The sequence below is a fragment of the Fusarium oxysporum genome, chromosome 11 (genome assembly GCF_000149955.1).
Source record: "Fusarium oxysporum f. sp. lycopersici 4287 chromosome 11, whole genome shotgun sequence".
In the NCBI taxonomy this organism is placed as follows: domain Eukaryota; kingdom Fungi; phylum Ascomycota; class Sordariomycetes; order Hypocreales; family Nectriaceae; genus Fusarium; species Fusarium oxysporum.
The window spans coordinates 303189-318288 of record NC_030996.1 but is presented as its reverse complement, the minus strand read 5'-3'; the positions used below and the strand labels follow the sequence as shown (position 1 = coordinate 318288).

The window sequence follows — 15100 nt, the reverse complement described above, 5'->3', positions numbered from 1 at the left end:
TAGGCGTCATTGAAGCTCGGAAGTGACTGTTCGCCGGCCTATGCCCCGCTATCTTGAATTATTAATACTAACGACCCAATGACAAGAAGTTGGCCTGTTTGAGGCTGGGGATAGTTCCAAGCATTGGGTCCTCTGATTGGCTTGGGAATGAGAGCTGCTACGCTAAACTGTCGTCAGTTGTTTGCGTGGAGCCATCATCGTTGTATCAACCATCTCAATACCCCTCATTTCGCTTGGACCATCCAGAATGACATCAATTCCATTTATATAAGAAAAACGCCTCTCCTTCTACCTACAAACTCTCATCTCCATATCTTCTCACCCAAAGTCAATCGCCAAAATGCCTGTTGAAACCGCCTACGACCCCAAGGACATGCTGTTCCGCCACCTAGGACCTACTGGTCTCAAGGTCAGTGTCTTCAGTCTTGGTGGCTGGTTGACATACGGCGGTACGCAAAAGGGCGATATCGTGAAGCAGATTCTTCAGAAGGCTTGGGATCATGGTGTCAACACTTTTGATACCGCCGAGGTTTACGCCAATGGTGAATCTGAGGTTGAGATGGGTCGTGCCCTCAAGGAGCTCGGCTGGCCTCGTGATGAGTAAATATACCAAGCCCCCAAACCTCGATTTATACTGACTTGCCTAGGTACGTCCTCACCACCAAGGTCTTCTTCGGTACTGGCCGCAAGGAGCCCAACACTCGAGGTCTCAGCCGCAAGCACGTCGTCGAGGGTCTCAAGAGCTCTCTCAAGCGTCTTGAGCAGCCTTACGTCGATGTTGTCTTTGCTCACCGTCCCGACTACGCTACTCCCATGAAGGAGATTGTTGAGGGATTTACTCAGGTCATTCGCAACCTGAACCTTGCTTACTACTGGGGTACTTCTGAGTGGACCGCTGCTCAGATTACCGAGGCTACTCACATTGCTGAGCGCTACAACCTCATTGCTCCTGGTAAGTCCCTTGATGACTGGAGGTTGTGACAGATACTGATGGCGATATAGTCGTTGAGCAGCCTCAATACAACGCCTTCCACCGTGAGCGCTTCGAGGTCGAGTACGCTCCCCTCTTCAACCAGTTCGAGTATGGCACTACAATTTGGTCCCCTCTCGCCTCCGGTCTCTTGACCGGCAAGTACAACAACGGAATTCCCGAGGACTCACGATTTGCCACCAACAAAGCCTTCTTCGAGAACACAGTCAACGAGCTGCAAAGCGAAGCCGGCAAGGCCAAGATCGAAAAGGTCAAGAAGCTCTCCGAAGTCGCTGAGCGTCTCGGCGGAAACGTCGCTCAGCTCTCTCTTGCTTGGGCCCTCAAGAACCCCAACGTCAGCACCGTTATCCTCGGTGCGACAAAGGTTGAGCAGCTTGAGGATAACTTCAAGGCGCTTGAGATTTACAAGAAGATCGATGATAAGGTTTTGGAGGAGATTGAGAAGATTCTCGATAACAAGCCCAAGCCTGCTCCTACTTACAACCGTGAGAGGTAAATAAAAGTTTTGGTATGATCTAGATATGAATAATAGATCAATAATGGCTGAATATGAGATTTGAGCTTGGCGCGATGAGTGACGTGATTGATGAGATTGTTTATCTTTGGGGCCGCAATAACTCTTATCGTTTGTAACTGATTGGACAGGGTCAGCTTCACGGCATACATTACGCGTGAGGTTTTCACGTCACCTTCACCTCAACCGACCATGTCGCGAAAATGTTCGAACGACTACCCCAGGAGCTTTTGAAATTCATCATCAGTGAGGTAAGATGGACTTATACTATTCTCATCGCATAGAATCTCATAATTCACTGTTGTAGATATCTATCAAAGACGTCAAGAATCTGTCCCAGACGTCAAACACTTCCATTCTTCTACTCTGCAGACCCTCTGGGAATCTGTAGTAATTCCGGCATGGAGTAAGAACGACACTTACGGAATTGATATCGACGGCTTTCCGGTCGACAGATTGGTCTTTACGAAATCTATTGGTCTACGATTCGTAATTGAGAACAATGCAAGAGCTTGTCCGCATGGTCGAAGACTGCAAACCTGTCAAGAAGCAAATGATGAGGAAATCGTCGACGAACTCGGTTCCTTTGTGAAGTTTAAGGAAGTTATTCTCTCACTACTCGAAAAATGTGAGAAGGAATAGTTAACATCGTTCAGGTTTGTCGATTGCCTGCAGCAATCCTGCGAAGAAGTTCTGACAGAACCAAACCAAGCTGGGATCTAGGAACGTGAATACCGACTCCCATTTTAGGAACCAACGGCATCGTCACCCGTCAACAGTCTACGCTTAGTAATTTGAAGCTAACGATATATCCGCTCTGTCAACGCTACAAATCCGGCGAACGAAAGATCGACCTATCCGCTTTTCACCATCTTCTGAATCTCAGTTGGAGGGGCCTGAGCTTAGATAACCTCAAAGTATTCGCCGCTGCTCTCAAAAACAACAAACCGCACCTTTAAACCTTGGAGCTTGATCTTGTCGACTCATTTTTTCTTTGTAAAGGCGCTAGGCTATCGAAACGATGCAGAGAGAGTACACGGATTACCAGCAAGAGATTACATCGACATAATGGTTCTTGGTCTCGACATACGCTCTCCGCACATCATGGTTCCCTATTTGCATACTCTAGTTCTAAGCCACGTACCTATGAATACAACCCTGGTACAAGCTATTGACTTTGAGGTTCTCAGATCTCTAACAATCATGTCATGCCCACACTGGTACATCTTTGTGCTAGCAGTGGGATGGCGCCAAGTCCCAGTCAAATTAAAGAAGCTGGAGATTCAGGAATCATGGCCCAGGCTGGTACAGCAACCGATGTTGAACACAGTGATCCAACGGAGATTTTCTTAGATTATTTCCAGGGCCTGGAAGAGTTCTATCTTGACCAGGCCGGCGCGGTAGTTTCAAAGTATACATGGGAGAGTGTTTGCCATCATAGCTCTACACTAAAGAGATTTATAAACCATTCAAGATTCTATGATGAGGAGTTGGAAGACTAAATGAACCTACCAAATATGATGATTAGTGAGCGTGATAAGGAAGGGTATCTGGATGATCCGACTTCATCTCCTCTTTATCACCTGAATCTCGACTTCATCAGGCTGTCTTGTGAACCTATCGACCTGGTAAGCAGTCAGTCGTTACTATCTTCATATACTAACTTTGATCTATTGGCTAGACGTATTGAATCCATTTTCCAGAAAGGGTTGTCTTAAGATCATTCATGTTCGTCAATCGCGTAAGAACATGGAGTACACATCTCGATCATGGGGGATTATGGTAATAATAGACGATGAACCCGTCAATGAAACCACAGCAGTGGACGAAGGGGAGAATCCTAGTAGCGAGTATCTGGAACCTATGTTCTGGGCATTTGTTGAATGGACTTTTTCTTACAAGGCCATCAAGTCCCTGGAGCACATCGTGTTTGGGGATTATGGCCGACCTGAATAAATGAGCAGAGGAAATCTGCTGATATATCGGGAGGGTTATTGATCAGAAGATTCTCACATCATCAGGGAGTCATATCCGGCTCCTGATTGGGATTATATCAAGAACGAGTATGGGGATGCTTTGAGGTCCTGTCCCTCAGATCCATTGTTTGAGATGCCGAGAAATCATGCGCATTAAACACCAGCTAGCTCGATTCAAAGCAAATGTAACAAAATCCCCGTAGCAACATTGGAAATATTCCCAACCACATCCCAAAAGTTCGTATTACTCGTATTCCTCGTCTGCTCCAACTCTCTAATCCTCGCCTCCATCCTCCTTTTCTCCACTCCATGCGCCGCAACCTGCGCGGTACTCGCATCTCTGATCTGCCGATTCAACCTCTCAACCTCGCCCCTCCACCTCCCCGCCTCATCCACAGCGCCTCTCTGCCTCTCCTCAATCTTCCTAATCGTCTCATCATACTCCGCCCGATCCTCCTCACGTGCCTGCTCCATCTCGAGCTTTAACGCGCTGACCATGCGGTTCGATTCTGCCATAGCAGCTTGAAATCGCTCGTTGGCATCTGCGCGCTCGGTACTTAGTCGGGTTTCCAGGTCTTGGATCTTGGCTTCTCTTGCCTTGCGTTCGCGCTCTAGACGGACGAGTTGGTCGTTGAAGGCTTGTTCCATGCGGCGTTGCTGTTCGCGGCGATCTGCGTGGAGGGCAGCTTGCTCGCTTTCGAGACGGCGCATGAATTGCTGTTTCTCTTGTTCGAGCTTGTCGAGCATTTTCTCGAGTTGGACGTCCCGATCTTTGATGGCTTGTTCTTTTTCTTCGCGGATGGAGTTGAGCTGGGCTTGGTGTTGTTCTCGTAGCTTGTTGAGTTCCTCGTTGAGAGCTTCACCTGCCGTTGTTTGGTCGACTCCCAGACCTTGCTCTACGATCTCTTCTTGGATCTGCAAAGTTACGGCAGGGAGGTCAACTAGCTCATTGACTATCTCAAGAGCGGATTCTCGAGTGTTTTGAAATCGTCGAATTCTTGAGCCTTTGTTGCTCATATATCCCCACCATTCAGGAGTTGAGATCAGCTCATGCTCTCTAGCGGCTCCCTTGGACTCATCCTGCAGCTCATCCCAGAAGGTAGTTGCAAGAATGACGTTCTCAAAGGCGCCATCACCACACAGGTTACGGAACATGGTGAGGTTTCGCATGATGGCATTGGTCATTCTCTCATCTTTGATGCGGTGGAGGTAAATGATTCCACTGAGCTTGACGTTGTTCATGTACGAAGAGCTGAGGGCTTGAGCGACATCGGCAAGAATATCTGCATCGCCTCGGTACGTGTCATCGAAGCCGGGCGTGTCAAAAAAGACAAACTGCTGGCCCTGGATGAGGCACTCGTAGGCTTCCGTCTTCTGCGTGCCTGTTGGCGATTAATGTTCGCTCATCATCCATAAAGTCTAGTGTTGACTTACATGATCCAAGTGAATGCCCGACTTGGGGCCCGTCTTCATCGTCTCTGCCAGTCAAGAGCCTGAGAAAGTTACTCTTTCCAGAGCCAGTCACTCCCATCACCGCAATCAACAGTACTGGCGGAGGGCTTTCCGACTCATCGCTTACCGACGTGTCTGTTCCCACCGACGGAGCTTCTGGCAAAGACTGGTCAACTTTAGTCATGATGAAAGCTTACAGGGATCTCAATAAGTGTGATACACTAATTTACAGCTTCCAGTCTAGATTTAAGAGTAAGAGAATGTCTCTTGATAAATACAACAAGGCAGACCCGGTGCAATCACTTTATGCCGACATATCCGATCCTACAACACCCAAAATCAAGCTTAACATGGCATGAGGGGCAATTCACACTCTATTCGTCAACGATAAGCACTAGCTTTACAAAACGACCGTTCTATTTCAACCTCCGCGCTACAGCAAAACCTGCATTTCAAGCTGAACACCCAAAAAGTGATATCAATCATTAGTCCGCGCCACCATCCACTAATACCCTGCATCCTCCCAATTAGATACCCAAACCTGCGCAGGCGACCAGACAATGCCTCTCCCGCGATTCTCAGATTCCACTGGCTCCGAGACAATGCGCGGGCGCACTACCACACAAATCGGGCGGCCGTCGAACCGCTTATCACCTTTCAAAAGACCGACTGTTGGATGCGCCTCCATGTCGCCAAACATGCTCTGGAACCGGTGGAGGGTGGCATCGCCTAGCGCTTCGATTCGGATATTGGTTCTTAGCTTCCAGAGTCGTAGCGCAAGGCTGCATGTGGTCTCGAAAAGCTTGGTAAGCTGCGTGAGGCTTTCTCTGTCGAGGGGCTCAATGAGGGGTTGGTATGCCTTTGCGAAATTCTCGGCACATGTTTGTAGTACTTGCTTTTGTGGGGGGATTGCTTGCTCTAGGTATTGGCAAGTCTGGATCCTCCACGTCACTGTGGCTTCTGCGCTGGCGCCTGGAGATTGTGTCAGTTTGCCTTGTTGCCTGGGATTGTGAAGTGTACAAACCTCCTTGCAGGGCTGTTTTGTGCAAGCAATTTTGGCCTAGAAAGAATGGATCGCTGAGAAAGATCTGAACAAGTCGTTTTGTAAGTGCAGCTTGTAGCAATATCGCTGTGGCTGTTCTGTGCGTCATGTCGAATCGTAGATGCTCCTCGCAATCTAGATCGTTGACGATATCTTCGGTTAGCAGGAGTTTTCGCGTCTCTTCGACGTTGGTGATCCGTGGCAAGCGATTGTCCATACACCACTCAGAGCACTTCTCAAACAGATCCTGCAGTTCAGTTCGAACCTGATCGTCAGGAAAATCGCTTGAGACATGACCAGCCAGTAGTGATATAGCCCTGGAGTGCGCCTCAGTCACTACTCCCTCTTGGTTCTTGATATCTTGTCTCAGAGTCTTGTTCACATCCCTTTCCTCATCGAGCTCAGTCTCAAGATCTTCCTTTGTCCGCTTGAGCTTGCGATAGTCATCAAACAAGCGATCATAAGCGGCTTTCGATTTCCTGAGTTCCTCTCCTCGTTTGCGCCAGAGCTCATCGGACTCATCTTTCCAGTCCTCCCATCGCTTGATGAGACGCTTTTTGCTATCAAGATCTTTGGTTTGTAAATTAAACTTGATTGCCAAATCGTTGAGACTTGTGCTCAGAGACGTTTTCTCAGCTTGTAACTGGGTTACTTCCTTTTGAAGTTTCTTTTCTCTTGATGTTTCTGATTTCTGGCTCGGGTGCTTCTCATTTACTTTCTCGGGAGTTGTAGAAGGATCTGAAGAGCCGAATGGGTTCAGGGACTGGGTGATACGCCCAATCACTCCAGGGCTTTGCTAGAGAATCTCTCAATCTGTGTCTAGTATGAATGAAATGTCGCTTGAACTTACCTTCTGGTGATTATTCGATGTTTTCACGGTCTCCATGACACCAGACATGGTCGAGTCCGCTGGAGGATGATATTTCGGCCTCTTGTCATCGATCTTGGAGTATCTCGGCTGTTGCAAACTTAGTAAGAGAAATACGGCGAGTTCAAAACTGAATACCTCTTCATACGGTCCCTCATCCTCACTTTTTGGTTGGAGTTGGTCACCAATATCCTTCAGAGCTCCACCAGGACCATCCTCTCCAGATCGTCGCTCAGATTCTCCGCCCATTGTGATACTGTCAAAAAGCGTTATTGATCGAATGGCGTGATGATACGATCATTCCCGACTCAATTAACAAAAGCACTATTTATAACCCGAAATGGACGTCCCCCCGCAGGAAATCAATGGTTTGGCTTCCCCTCCCCCTCCATTACCCTCCCTGTAAACCTTAGCCTTTTCAGCCGTGATAGTGGCTGCATCTGCAAGGCCGAGCCGCCGACGAAACGCCAGTACACGGCAAAACGCCCGTGCATTTCAACCACCCCGGTAAGGCGGACTAAGATCAGCCGCAAACTCGGCGAACTGTTTAAGCTGTCGCCCTGGACCAGGTGGCCATTTGAACGTGATGTAAGTCATTCCATCAAGATATCAGAGCCTCAGTCGAGTGAGCTACAGTTCTTTTCCATATTGTAGTTGAGGACGCAAGCACAAATCCGTTCGACAATCATGTTGGCTGTGAGAAATAGGACGAAGCTGATAGTCGGCATTGACTACGGTACAACATATTCAGGTCAGCACACTGCAACTCAATGACGAACTCCCGTGGCTGATCTTCTCAACGCCAGGTCTCAGCTTTGCGCTCTCCAATGCCGCAGACTTCAAAGACATTCACCCATGGACAAAATACCCGGGCTCATCAACCCACATCGCAGAACACTGCCACAAAGCTCCATCATGGGTCGCCTTCAAAGATGAGAATCCCGATCTCGATGAGAACGCGTGGGGCTATCAAATCGAGCCTGGAATGAAGACCTACGCATGGACAAAGCTCCTCCTCGATGATCAAGCACTCGCGACAGAGTATGATGATCCTGATCTTAACAAGGCCGCTGGAAACGGACTTATGAGATTACCATCTGGCAGAACTGCCAAAGACGTCGTCACTGAGTATCTCAAGGGTATGCATTCTATGTATAAGAAGGCTGTCATTGAGAAGATCGGGGAGGATAAGCTTGAGGATCTGCCTGTTGACTTCTGGCTAACTGTTCCGGCGACTTGGTCGGAGAGAGCGAAACTGATTACTAGGGCTGCGGCCTTGGATGCTGGCTTTGCATCGAGGCCTATTGATCGCTTGAGTCTAATTACGGAACCAGACGCTGCTGCGCATATGGCTTTGAAGTCCAGTATTCATCACGTTGAAGATCTTATTGATGTAGGTAGCGCCGTCTGACTTTTTGAGTCCATACTTACACTGCGTTCAGGTCGGTACGGGCGTGATGGTTTGTGATCTTGGTGGTGGTACTGTCGTAAGTCCAACTTTACTTAAGGCCTTGTATCTTGCTAAGAAGTCTAGGATATCACAACATCAGAAGTAGTCAGAAAGTCACCTTCTCTAAAGCTGAGGGAGATAGCTATCGGAGCAGGTAAAGTAGTCTTCATCTGCAGATGGAACGGTCATACTCACACTCTCAGGTGGTAAATGCGGCGGGACATTCGTCGACCGCAATCTCTACAAACTCCTCTCCGAACGCTTCGGAACTGCATTCACCGACCTCGGTCCACAGCATGTTGGGCCCGGCAGTCAATTCATGGACCAATTCGAGATGCACAAACGAGACTTCAGCCTCGACACACCTAGCAGGAAGTCTTACAAAATAACCCTACCAATGCGAAGACTGGTGGTCACTCCAGAGATTGAGAAGTACTACGATCCTGACTTTAACTGGGTGCTTTTGAGCAAAGATGATATGAAGAGTCTTTTTGATCCAGTAATCGACGTCATTCTCAAGCTTGTAAAAGATCAGGTTGATCAAGTCAAGAGAGACAATGAGCCCCGAATCAAGACCATGTGTCTGGTTGGTGGGTTTGGTTCCTCACCTTATGTCAAGGAGAGGTTACTTGAATGGTGCTCCGAACAAGAGATACGGCTGACGACACCGTGGACAGGAGCGTAAGTACCCCCTTCGCAGGAAATATCCAGTCGTGACTGACAGATATCCAGTTGGGCAGCTGTTGTTTGCGGCGCTGTCTTGCGGGGTGTCGAAGGGTCTATGTCCAAACAGAAAAAATGTCGTCGGCATTATGGACATACCATGTCTCGAACATATGATCCAGCTGTGCATTTCAACTTTGATGAGAATAAGCGAAGATTGTGGAATGATCCCTGGACAAAGGAGCAGAATCTCTCTGGGTTCATGAATTGGGAGATCGCCAAGGTGAGTTTTCATCAGGTGGTGTTGGCTACGGGATGTTATACTCACGATCCGTAGGGCGCCCTTCTCGACGATGATACCGAGATTAGCACGAGTTTCTACTCACACTTCTCAGAATACTTTGACGGAAAGCATACGCACGACCTTTTTTCTTGTAGCTTGGATGAGGCACCTGAGACTATTGAGAACGAACGTGAGTATAATCACCATGATAGGAACGATTGAGCTGACGATGGCTAGGAATCGAGAAAGTTGGGGAAGTCTTGTATACCATTGATGGTATCGACAAAACCAAGATCAAGAGCATACAAGATGCAAATGGTATCCACTGGTATCAACTACTCCTCACATTGACGATCCGTCTAAGTGACGATGAGGTTGGTGTATTAGTCTGTCGAATCTTCTATCGAGGAAAGGAAGTTGGGAAGGCAGAGATAGGGTATTCTTTCACGTAATTGTGTTCCATCGTCTATCTGGTTATCTGGTTTTGCGGCGCCGCTTTATGAGGCGTTGAAGGTTGCTAGCCTTCTAGTCAATTCTGTAATGGTGTTTGTCGAGGCTGCCTATTATGGTTCTTGAGAAACTTATAGATGCATTGAATGTATACTGCCTGGAGTTCTAGATTACATTCAGAGATCACAAGTTGAAGATTGTTCTAACTTGAATGTAGCACCGTCTAGTAGCTTTCTCCTCTGAGAGATCAGGCCGGCTCACGATGTCGCAGAAATATTCTCGCAATGACTTTGACTAACAAGCCTGGGGAACCACGCCTATTTCGAGTCTAGCCAGGACCTCGGAATACTACCGACAGTATCAGTCTCGCGTTCTCAACAAGCAAGGAGCCGGTTCTTAAGTCCGCTAAGCTCCGGAACAAGACTAAAAAGCGAAAAATAATCTGAGTCACAGCGAAATAGAGAGGGCATTTAGTAATAAGCTTTGCTGGGTTTGCTTTAGTTATTTGGACTTGGTGACATGCTGCTGGGGTATTCATGTGGGATAGATGTCACGTAATCCGGCGTCGGGGTGCGGGGGAACACCGAGCTTCCCCGAACGCGCGCATATTTACCAGCGATCAATTGGAGCTCCTCACCACCAGTATTTAAACCTCTGTGTCTTCATAAACGATCAATTGCTTGGAAGTGCACATCAAAGCGCTTCCTGAAACTCCCAAGAATGGCCACATCTCTTTTCTCCAGCCTCAAAGGCTATACGTACAAGACCATCCCGTACAAGTCTGGGCCCAGCGGCGACATCGTTCTTGATGTGGTGTACCCAGAGGAAGCCGACGGTTCGCCGACGACTGCTCTCATACATATCCATGGCGGATTTCTCGTAAGTCTCCTCTAACCATATTGCAAACTTGACTAACATGGGCGCAGATCGTCGGTGACAGATACAGTTTTGCCCCATACTGGCTGCTCAACGCTGCAACTGCTCGGAGATGGATCTTCGTGAGCCCTGACTATCGCCTTGTCCCAGAATCTACTGCACATGCATCACTGGATGACTCCATCGATGCGTACAACTGGGTGCGCTCGTCGCTGGCTGACGCAATTGGACGTCCTATTGGGTCCGTCTTGCTGTCTGGGTCCAGCGCCGGCGGATATCTCGCACTCACGACTGCTAATGCGGTTGAACATAAGCCAGATGCGCTGTTGCTCATCTATGGAATGCTTGACGCAGCTGGTCCGAGATATACGACTCCTGGGACCAATATTTGGGGCGCACCGCCTTTTGACACCGCCTCGGTCTTGAGCCAGTTTCCCAGGACAAAGCAGAACGATGATCGAAAAGCCATATCTGGATATCCCCTGCCGGAGAACTTCCAGCAAGACCCGCGGTTCCAAGTTGCTTCAGCTCTTCACATCGATGCCCTCTTCCCAGACTACATGACCGGCGTTGAAGGCCTTAGCCGCGAGATCACCAGCAAGGGCGTTGATGCCATCCCCGACGAACATCGACGGCTGTTTCCCCTTTCTTTCGGCGACCTTGCCAGAATTCCCCGCACGTTCTTGCTCCATGGCGTCAACGATTCTGCTGTTACAGTGGACTGCAGTTTCGTAGCTGAGAAGAAGCTTCGTGAGGCAGGTGTTGAGGTAGTCAAGGACTTCCCAGAGAATGCGGAACATGGGTTTGATGTTAGAACTGGAAACGTCGATGTTGAGAAGGCGGAGGCGGATGGGATTCCCAATATTGAGAGTCTGAGAAACGTCATTCGCTTTCTTGTTTCCTCCGTTAAGAAATAGACATAACGATGCACCTGGCTACAAATAGACCAATTATTTGTTACATGATTCACATTAGACCCTCATGCATAAAGCAAATACTTAAATTACTTTCTCCTCTAGATTGGAGTTTACTTAATCTCAGCTATGACACTCTTGACGACCTCCTCAAGATTCTCCTCCTTCAGCCCAAGTAACCCAATCGCATTCTCATCACCCTTCAACGCGTGGCCAGCACCATCGGCAAACAGAAACTGCTCGAGATAATTACCAAAGGCACTAAAATCTCCTTTGGCAATCTTCTCGTCCCCTGTCTTTTCCAACTCAGCGCCAGTGACATGAGAAACCTCAAACTTGTCGCCAGTCAGCCTCTCGACAATCTTCAGGACCTCATTCTGAGTTGTCGTAACACCGGCGATATTGAGATACTTGTTCTTTGTCTCTTCTGGCTTCTTCAGAATAGCAACTACAGCTTCGCCGACGAAGGCGAGTGAAGTTGTGGAATAGGGTTCATTGCCCGAGTCGGTGATGCGAATCTTGCGATCCTTGATGTTGATGAATCCCCTTGCACTTTTGAGACCCTACAACCCAGTCAGAAAACGCTGCCGTTTCAGTCAAAGTCATATAACATACCGAGTCAAGGAACAGTCCGTTGGAAAGACCAGTCCAAGAGAACCAATCATGCTTCTCAGCAAGTTCAATCAAGTAGTCAGTGTTTTGGATCTTCGCACCGAGAATCTTTCCAATCTTGGTATCGCGATTCTGACGAGACGGAATTCCGAACTCTGAGGGAATGAACCGTGGGACCTTCGCTGCAATTGCAGCATCGATAATGACCTTCTGGCTTCCAGCAGCAGCAGTTGCGGCGGCTGACACCACTGCATCCTGGCCGGCCAGAGCTTCCTTGACTGAGTCGACGGAGGTGATGTCGACTCGTTTCACAATCACATTGTCGGGAAATGTTGCGGAAGACTCTTTTCTGGTAATAGCTGTAACTTGGAAACCAGCTTTGAGGAGACTGTCCACGATTTTTGATCCGATGAGACCAGAGCCCTGGCTTAGTTAGTTCGGTGCCCATGGTCCTCTAGGGTAAATAACTCACTCCAACGACTGCGACTTTCTGAATGGCCATTTTGATGTTGTCAATTGATGTGCTCTTCACAATAGGATTTGATGAGAGGTGATTTGAAAAATGATTGACTATGCATAAAGGCTTTATCTTGGTTTTTGACGTTTGTTCAACCCCGCCATTGTAACATTTTGCTGGGGATGCAACCATATTGAGCCATACACAACGCATGATTTTCGTCGTTATCTCCACTTCCTCATGATGCCATACTGGCGAGAGATTCTCAACCATGGGCCAAGAGACTTGCGTATCTGTAAATGTTGAGCAGTCAAATGCAGCACTCACGTCGCAAATAATCCATACCCGAGAGGAGATGTTTCCCAAGGACAGAGTATAAGTTTCTTGCTCTACTGATTGCACTGACCTAGTGCGGCTCTTGCTTGTTGGACAGCCGAGGAGTAAAGAGAATAATCCAACGTCAATTCAGATCACATTAACTGAAAATTGAAATCTCCATTTTGGCAAGATATTAAATAAGGCTATACTCGATAACTACTAACGTCAATAAGTTATCCCTTGGCTTTTACGGAGCCTCAGCAGAGGTATCCCTCAAGTCTAGCGGAGCCTCAAGGTCTTGGATAAGGTTATACGGCACCGGCGGAACGATGCTCGCATACCTTACGCCATAGATTTCAGTAATGAAGGACTGGCTGCAGCTTCAACTTCAAAATGACACTCTGTTACTGTTAGCGACTTAATTATTTGAGAAAACTCAAATATCCAGCGAATTGCCAAGAGGTTACCTGGAACTAACGGAAAGAACCGCTATATGTTTAGAACTTTTGACGGAACTTCCACAATCACGGAAAGGGAGAGTCATCCGTTAGTCCCGACCCTAACCAATTCCACTACCGACATCTCAAAATAGATGTCTCAGAATTAATCCCGAATCCTTCAAGCAGAATCAGACGATAAACACCGCCGTGAAAAGTGGGAAATCTGCGTAACAACCATAGCAACTGAGCACCATCTCAAACAAACCTTTAAACCAAGTAAAAGCTGTCAATCAATCTGACAGCACTCCCGTAGATCTTGGACAGCAACCGCATTAGAAAAAGCTCCAGTGGCTAGGGCAGACAGGCCGTTGTGCCGGGTAACCGGACGCCACTGTGGCTATCACCATGGAAAAATCTGGGGAATAGACACAATGACGTTGGCAGAAGTGCCGGTAACCTTGATTTGTAGCCTGGAGATAACTAACTTGACACGTAAACGCGCAGCAGCCACATTGTGAATAAATTATTTCCTTGATTTTTGTGCAAAAACGTCGATCAATGAAAAAAGTAATGCAAAGCGGCGTAGTCACGCGAGCAAAAGTCCTTTTGCTTACAGCCACAGAAATTGGGTGAAGAATTACGTCCTGAATTGGAATGTCAGATGCTGAGCCAGTTTCTGACCACCTCGGCTACGGCGGCTCAATCCTCCTTTCTCGTATGGCTAATCTGCATCCTTGCTTACGTATTTCCTTGTGAAAAAGCAGCGAGTAAAAATACCAGAGTCTTGTTGGTGCCTGATTCCTCTTCACCCAAAAATAGTCACATCATTGCAGGGTATGTTTTCATCTGTGGCGCGTCATTGTGCTGATGAATATTTAAGCTTTTACTGGTCACTCTGGATACTCAGCGGGAAACTTTACGCAGAGTCGTCGCTGGCTGGCCGCTGTAACAGTCAGCAAATGGAGAATTTTAGTGGACAAGGTACCTAGATTTCATGGAGTCCGCGGGTCGAGCTTAATGACTTTTCAAGGCGTCAGTGTCAACCCTGCAGTAAATCCATTCTCCAAGGGCAAAGTGAAACCTCATTTCAAGAGCAGAGCAAAGGGCCCTCTTCTTACGAACCCACCAAACATAAGAGACACGCGACAGGAGTGTCAAAGCTGAGAGATCCCCCCCCTTGCATGGGTAAACAAGGCCATTGTCTAGACCAAAACAAAAAAGCCCAACTTCTCCACGCTCGCCAAGAGATCGATCGACGACTATACTCAGGGGTAAGCCAAGAAAAAACCAAGGCGCCTTGCGTACTAAAGCAGTCATCGTGTAATATTTGGTAGAGGTGCAGACAAAGCGCAGCGTTCCGCCTCAGGAAGGAATAATGGCGCAGCCTAGCGTGAAATTAAGCTGTTCCATGATTGAATGGTCGACCCATTAGCATTGGTCAAGGGAGGGCTAAAAATGGGAAAAGTCGGCTAAGCGGCTTTTTTCTGCTGGTCAGCCTGGGAATAAAGGGGGGACTTTTTTTGCCCGACGACACCGGGCCATGCAAGGTTTCTTTTTTTCTGGGGAAGAAGCTGAGAGAATGTACGAGTGTTGCAACCAATTTCATGCCCTCATGCAGAGAAATGCATTGTTTTCTGCATGTGCTTATTTGTTGTTGATCAACGTGCGTCAGCAAGGAGACTTGTTGGGCCGGACACTATCGACGCCTCGTGCAAGCCATGTCGGCCCCTCATCATCACAGGGAGCGTTAACCCTTTGACTTTAATTTGAGAGAGACTCACAGAAAAGCAAGCG

General features: G+C 47.9%; 7 protein-coding genes across 7 annotated transcripts; 4 read left to right on the top strand and 3 right to left on the bottom strand.

Annotated features, from left to right (window-relative positions):
* Positions 1-54: 54 nt before the first annotated feature.
* On the top strand, positions 55-1686 carry FOXG_16596 (uncharacterized protein). Its single transcript, XM_018396622.1, has 3 exons — positions 55-600; positions 648-952; positions 1003-1686. The coding sequence occupies exons 1-3, from the start codon at positions 341-343 to the stop codon at positions 1485-1487; spliced, it is 1050 nt and encodes a 349-aa protein (XP_018257215.1). The 5' UTR covers positions 55-340; the 3' UTR covers positions 1488-1686.
* Positions 1687-3022: 1336 nt separating this feature from the next.
* FOXG_22481 (uncharacterized protein) lies at positions 3023-3682 on the top strand (the record flags this gene model as incomplete). The annotated part of the gene is made up of 2 exons (XM_018402883.1): positions 3023-3133; positions 3213-3682. 2 exons carry the CDS (start codon positions 3023-3025, stop codon positions 3459-3461), a joined length of 360 nt encoding a protein of 119 aa, XP_018257214.1. The 3' UTR covers positions 3462-3682.
* On the bottom strand, positions 3596-5117 carry FOXG_16595 (uncharacterized protein; the record flags this gene model as incomplete). Its single annotated transcript, XM_018396621.1, has 2 exons — positions 3596-4863; positions 4916-5117. 2 exons carry the CDS (start codon positions 5115-5117, stop codon positions 3656-3658), a joined length of 1410 nt encoding a protein of 469 aa, XP_018257213.1. The 3' UTR covers positions 3596-3655.
* A 244-nt stretch (positions 5118-5361) lies between these two features.
* FOXG_16594 (uncharacterized protein) lies at positions 5362-7092 on the bottom strand (the record flags this gene model as incomplete). The annotated part of the gene is made up of 4 exons (XM_018396620.1): positions 5362-5905; positions 5958-6771; positions 6826-6933; positions 6982-7092. The coding sequence occupies 4 exons, from the start codon at positions 7090-7092 to the stop codon at positions 5439-5441; spliced, it is 1500 nt and encodes a 499-aa protein (XP_018257212.1). The 3' UTR covers positions 5362-5438.
* Positions 7093-7419: 327 nt separating this feature from the next.
* On the top strand, positions 7420-9854 carry FOXG_22480 (uncharacterized protein). Its single transcript, XM_018402882.1, has 8 exons — positions 7420-7594; positions 7650-8236; positions 8286-8330; positions 8378-8447; positions 8497-8974; positions 9026-9239; positions 9294-9429; positions 9477-9854. The coding sequence occupies exons 1-8, from the start codon at positions 7531-7533 to the stop codon at positions 9689-9691; spliced, it is 1809 nt and encodes a 602-aa protein (XP_018257211.1). The 5' UTR covers positions 7420-7530; the 3' UTR covers positions 9692-9854.
* A 425-nt stretch (positions 9855-10279) lies between these two features.
* On the top strand, positions 10280-12116 carry FOXG_16591 (uncharacterized protein). The gene is made up of 2 exons (XM_018396619.1): positions 10280-10568; positions 10616-12116. The coding sequence occupies exons 1-2, from the start codon at positions 10410-10412 to the stop codon at positions 11480-11482; spliced, it is 1026 nt and encodes a 341-aa protein (XP_018257210.1). The 5' UTR covers positions 10280-10409; the 3' UTR covers positions 11483-12116.
* FOXG_16590 (uncharacterized protein) lies at positions 11542-13810 on the bottom strand. The gene is made up of 3 exons (XM_018396618.1): positions 12564-13810; positions 12095-12514; positions 11542-12042 (listed from the first exon to the last, which is right to left on the bottom strand). The coding sequence occupies exons 1-3, from the start codon at positions 12819-12821 to the stop codon at positions 11593-11595; spliced, it is 1128 nt and encodes a 375-aa protein (XP_018257209.1). The 5' UTR covers positions 12822-13810; the 3' UTR covers positions 11542-11592.
* Positions 13811-15100: the final 1290 nt, after the last annotated feature.

Bases quoted from the DNA above. Each gene is read 5' to 3' on its own strand.
- FOXG_16591 (XM_018396619.1), top strand. From the start codon at position 10,410: ATGGCCACATCTCTTTTCTCCAGCCTCAAAGGCTATACGTACAAGACC. The intron at 10,569-10,615 runs GTAAGTCTCCTC...ACATGGGCGCAG, and splicing joins ATATCCATGGCGGATTTCTC to ATCGTCGGTGACAGATACAG.
- FOXG_22480 (XM_018402882.1), top strand. From the start codon at position 7,531: ATGTTGGCTGTGAGAAATAGGACGAAGCTGATAGTCGGCATTGACTAC. The intron at 8,448-8,496 runs GTAAAGTAGTCT...TCACACTCTCAG, and splicing joins GGAGATAGCTATCGGAGCAG to GTGGTAAATGCGGCGGGACA. The intron at 8,975-9,025 runs GTAAGTACCCCC...ACAGATATCCAG, and splicing joins ACGACACCGTGGACAGGAGC to TTGGGCAGCTGTTGTTTGCG.
- FOXG_16590 (XM_018396618.1), bottom strand. From the start codon at position 12,821: ATGGTTGAGAATCTCTCGCCAGTATGGCATCATGAGGAAGTGGAGATA. The intron at 12,515-12,563 runs GTGAGTTATTTA...TAACTAAGCCAG, and splicing joins AGAAAGTCGCAGTCGTTGGA to GGCTCTGGTCTCATCGGATC. The intron at 12,043-12,094 runs GTATGTTATATG...ACTGGGTTGTAG, and splicing joins ACGGACTGTTCCTTGACTCG to GGTCTCAAAAGTGCAAGGGG.
- FOXG_16596 (XM_018396622.1), top strand. From the start codon at position 341: ATGCCTGTTGAAACCGCCTACGACCCCAAGGACATGCTGTTCCGCCAC. The intron at 601-647 runs GTAAATATACCA...TGACTTGCCTAG, and splicing joins CTCGGCTGGCCTCGTGATGA to GTACGTCCTCACCACCAAGG. The intron at 953-1,002 runs GTAAGTCCCTTG...ATGGCGATATAG, and splicing joins CTACAACCTCATTGCTCCTG to TCGTTGAGCAGCCTCAATAC.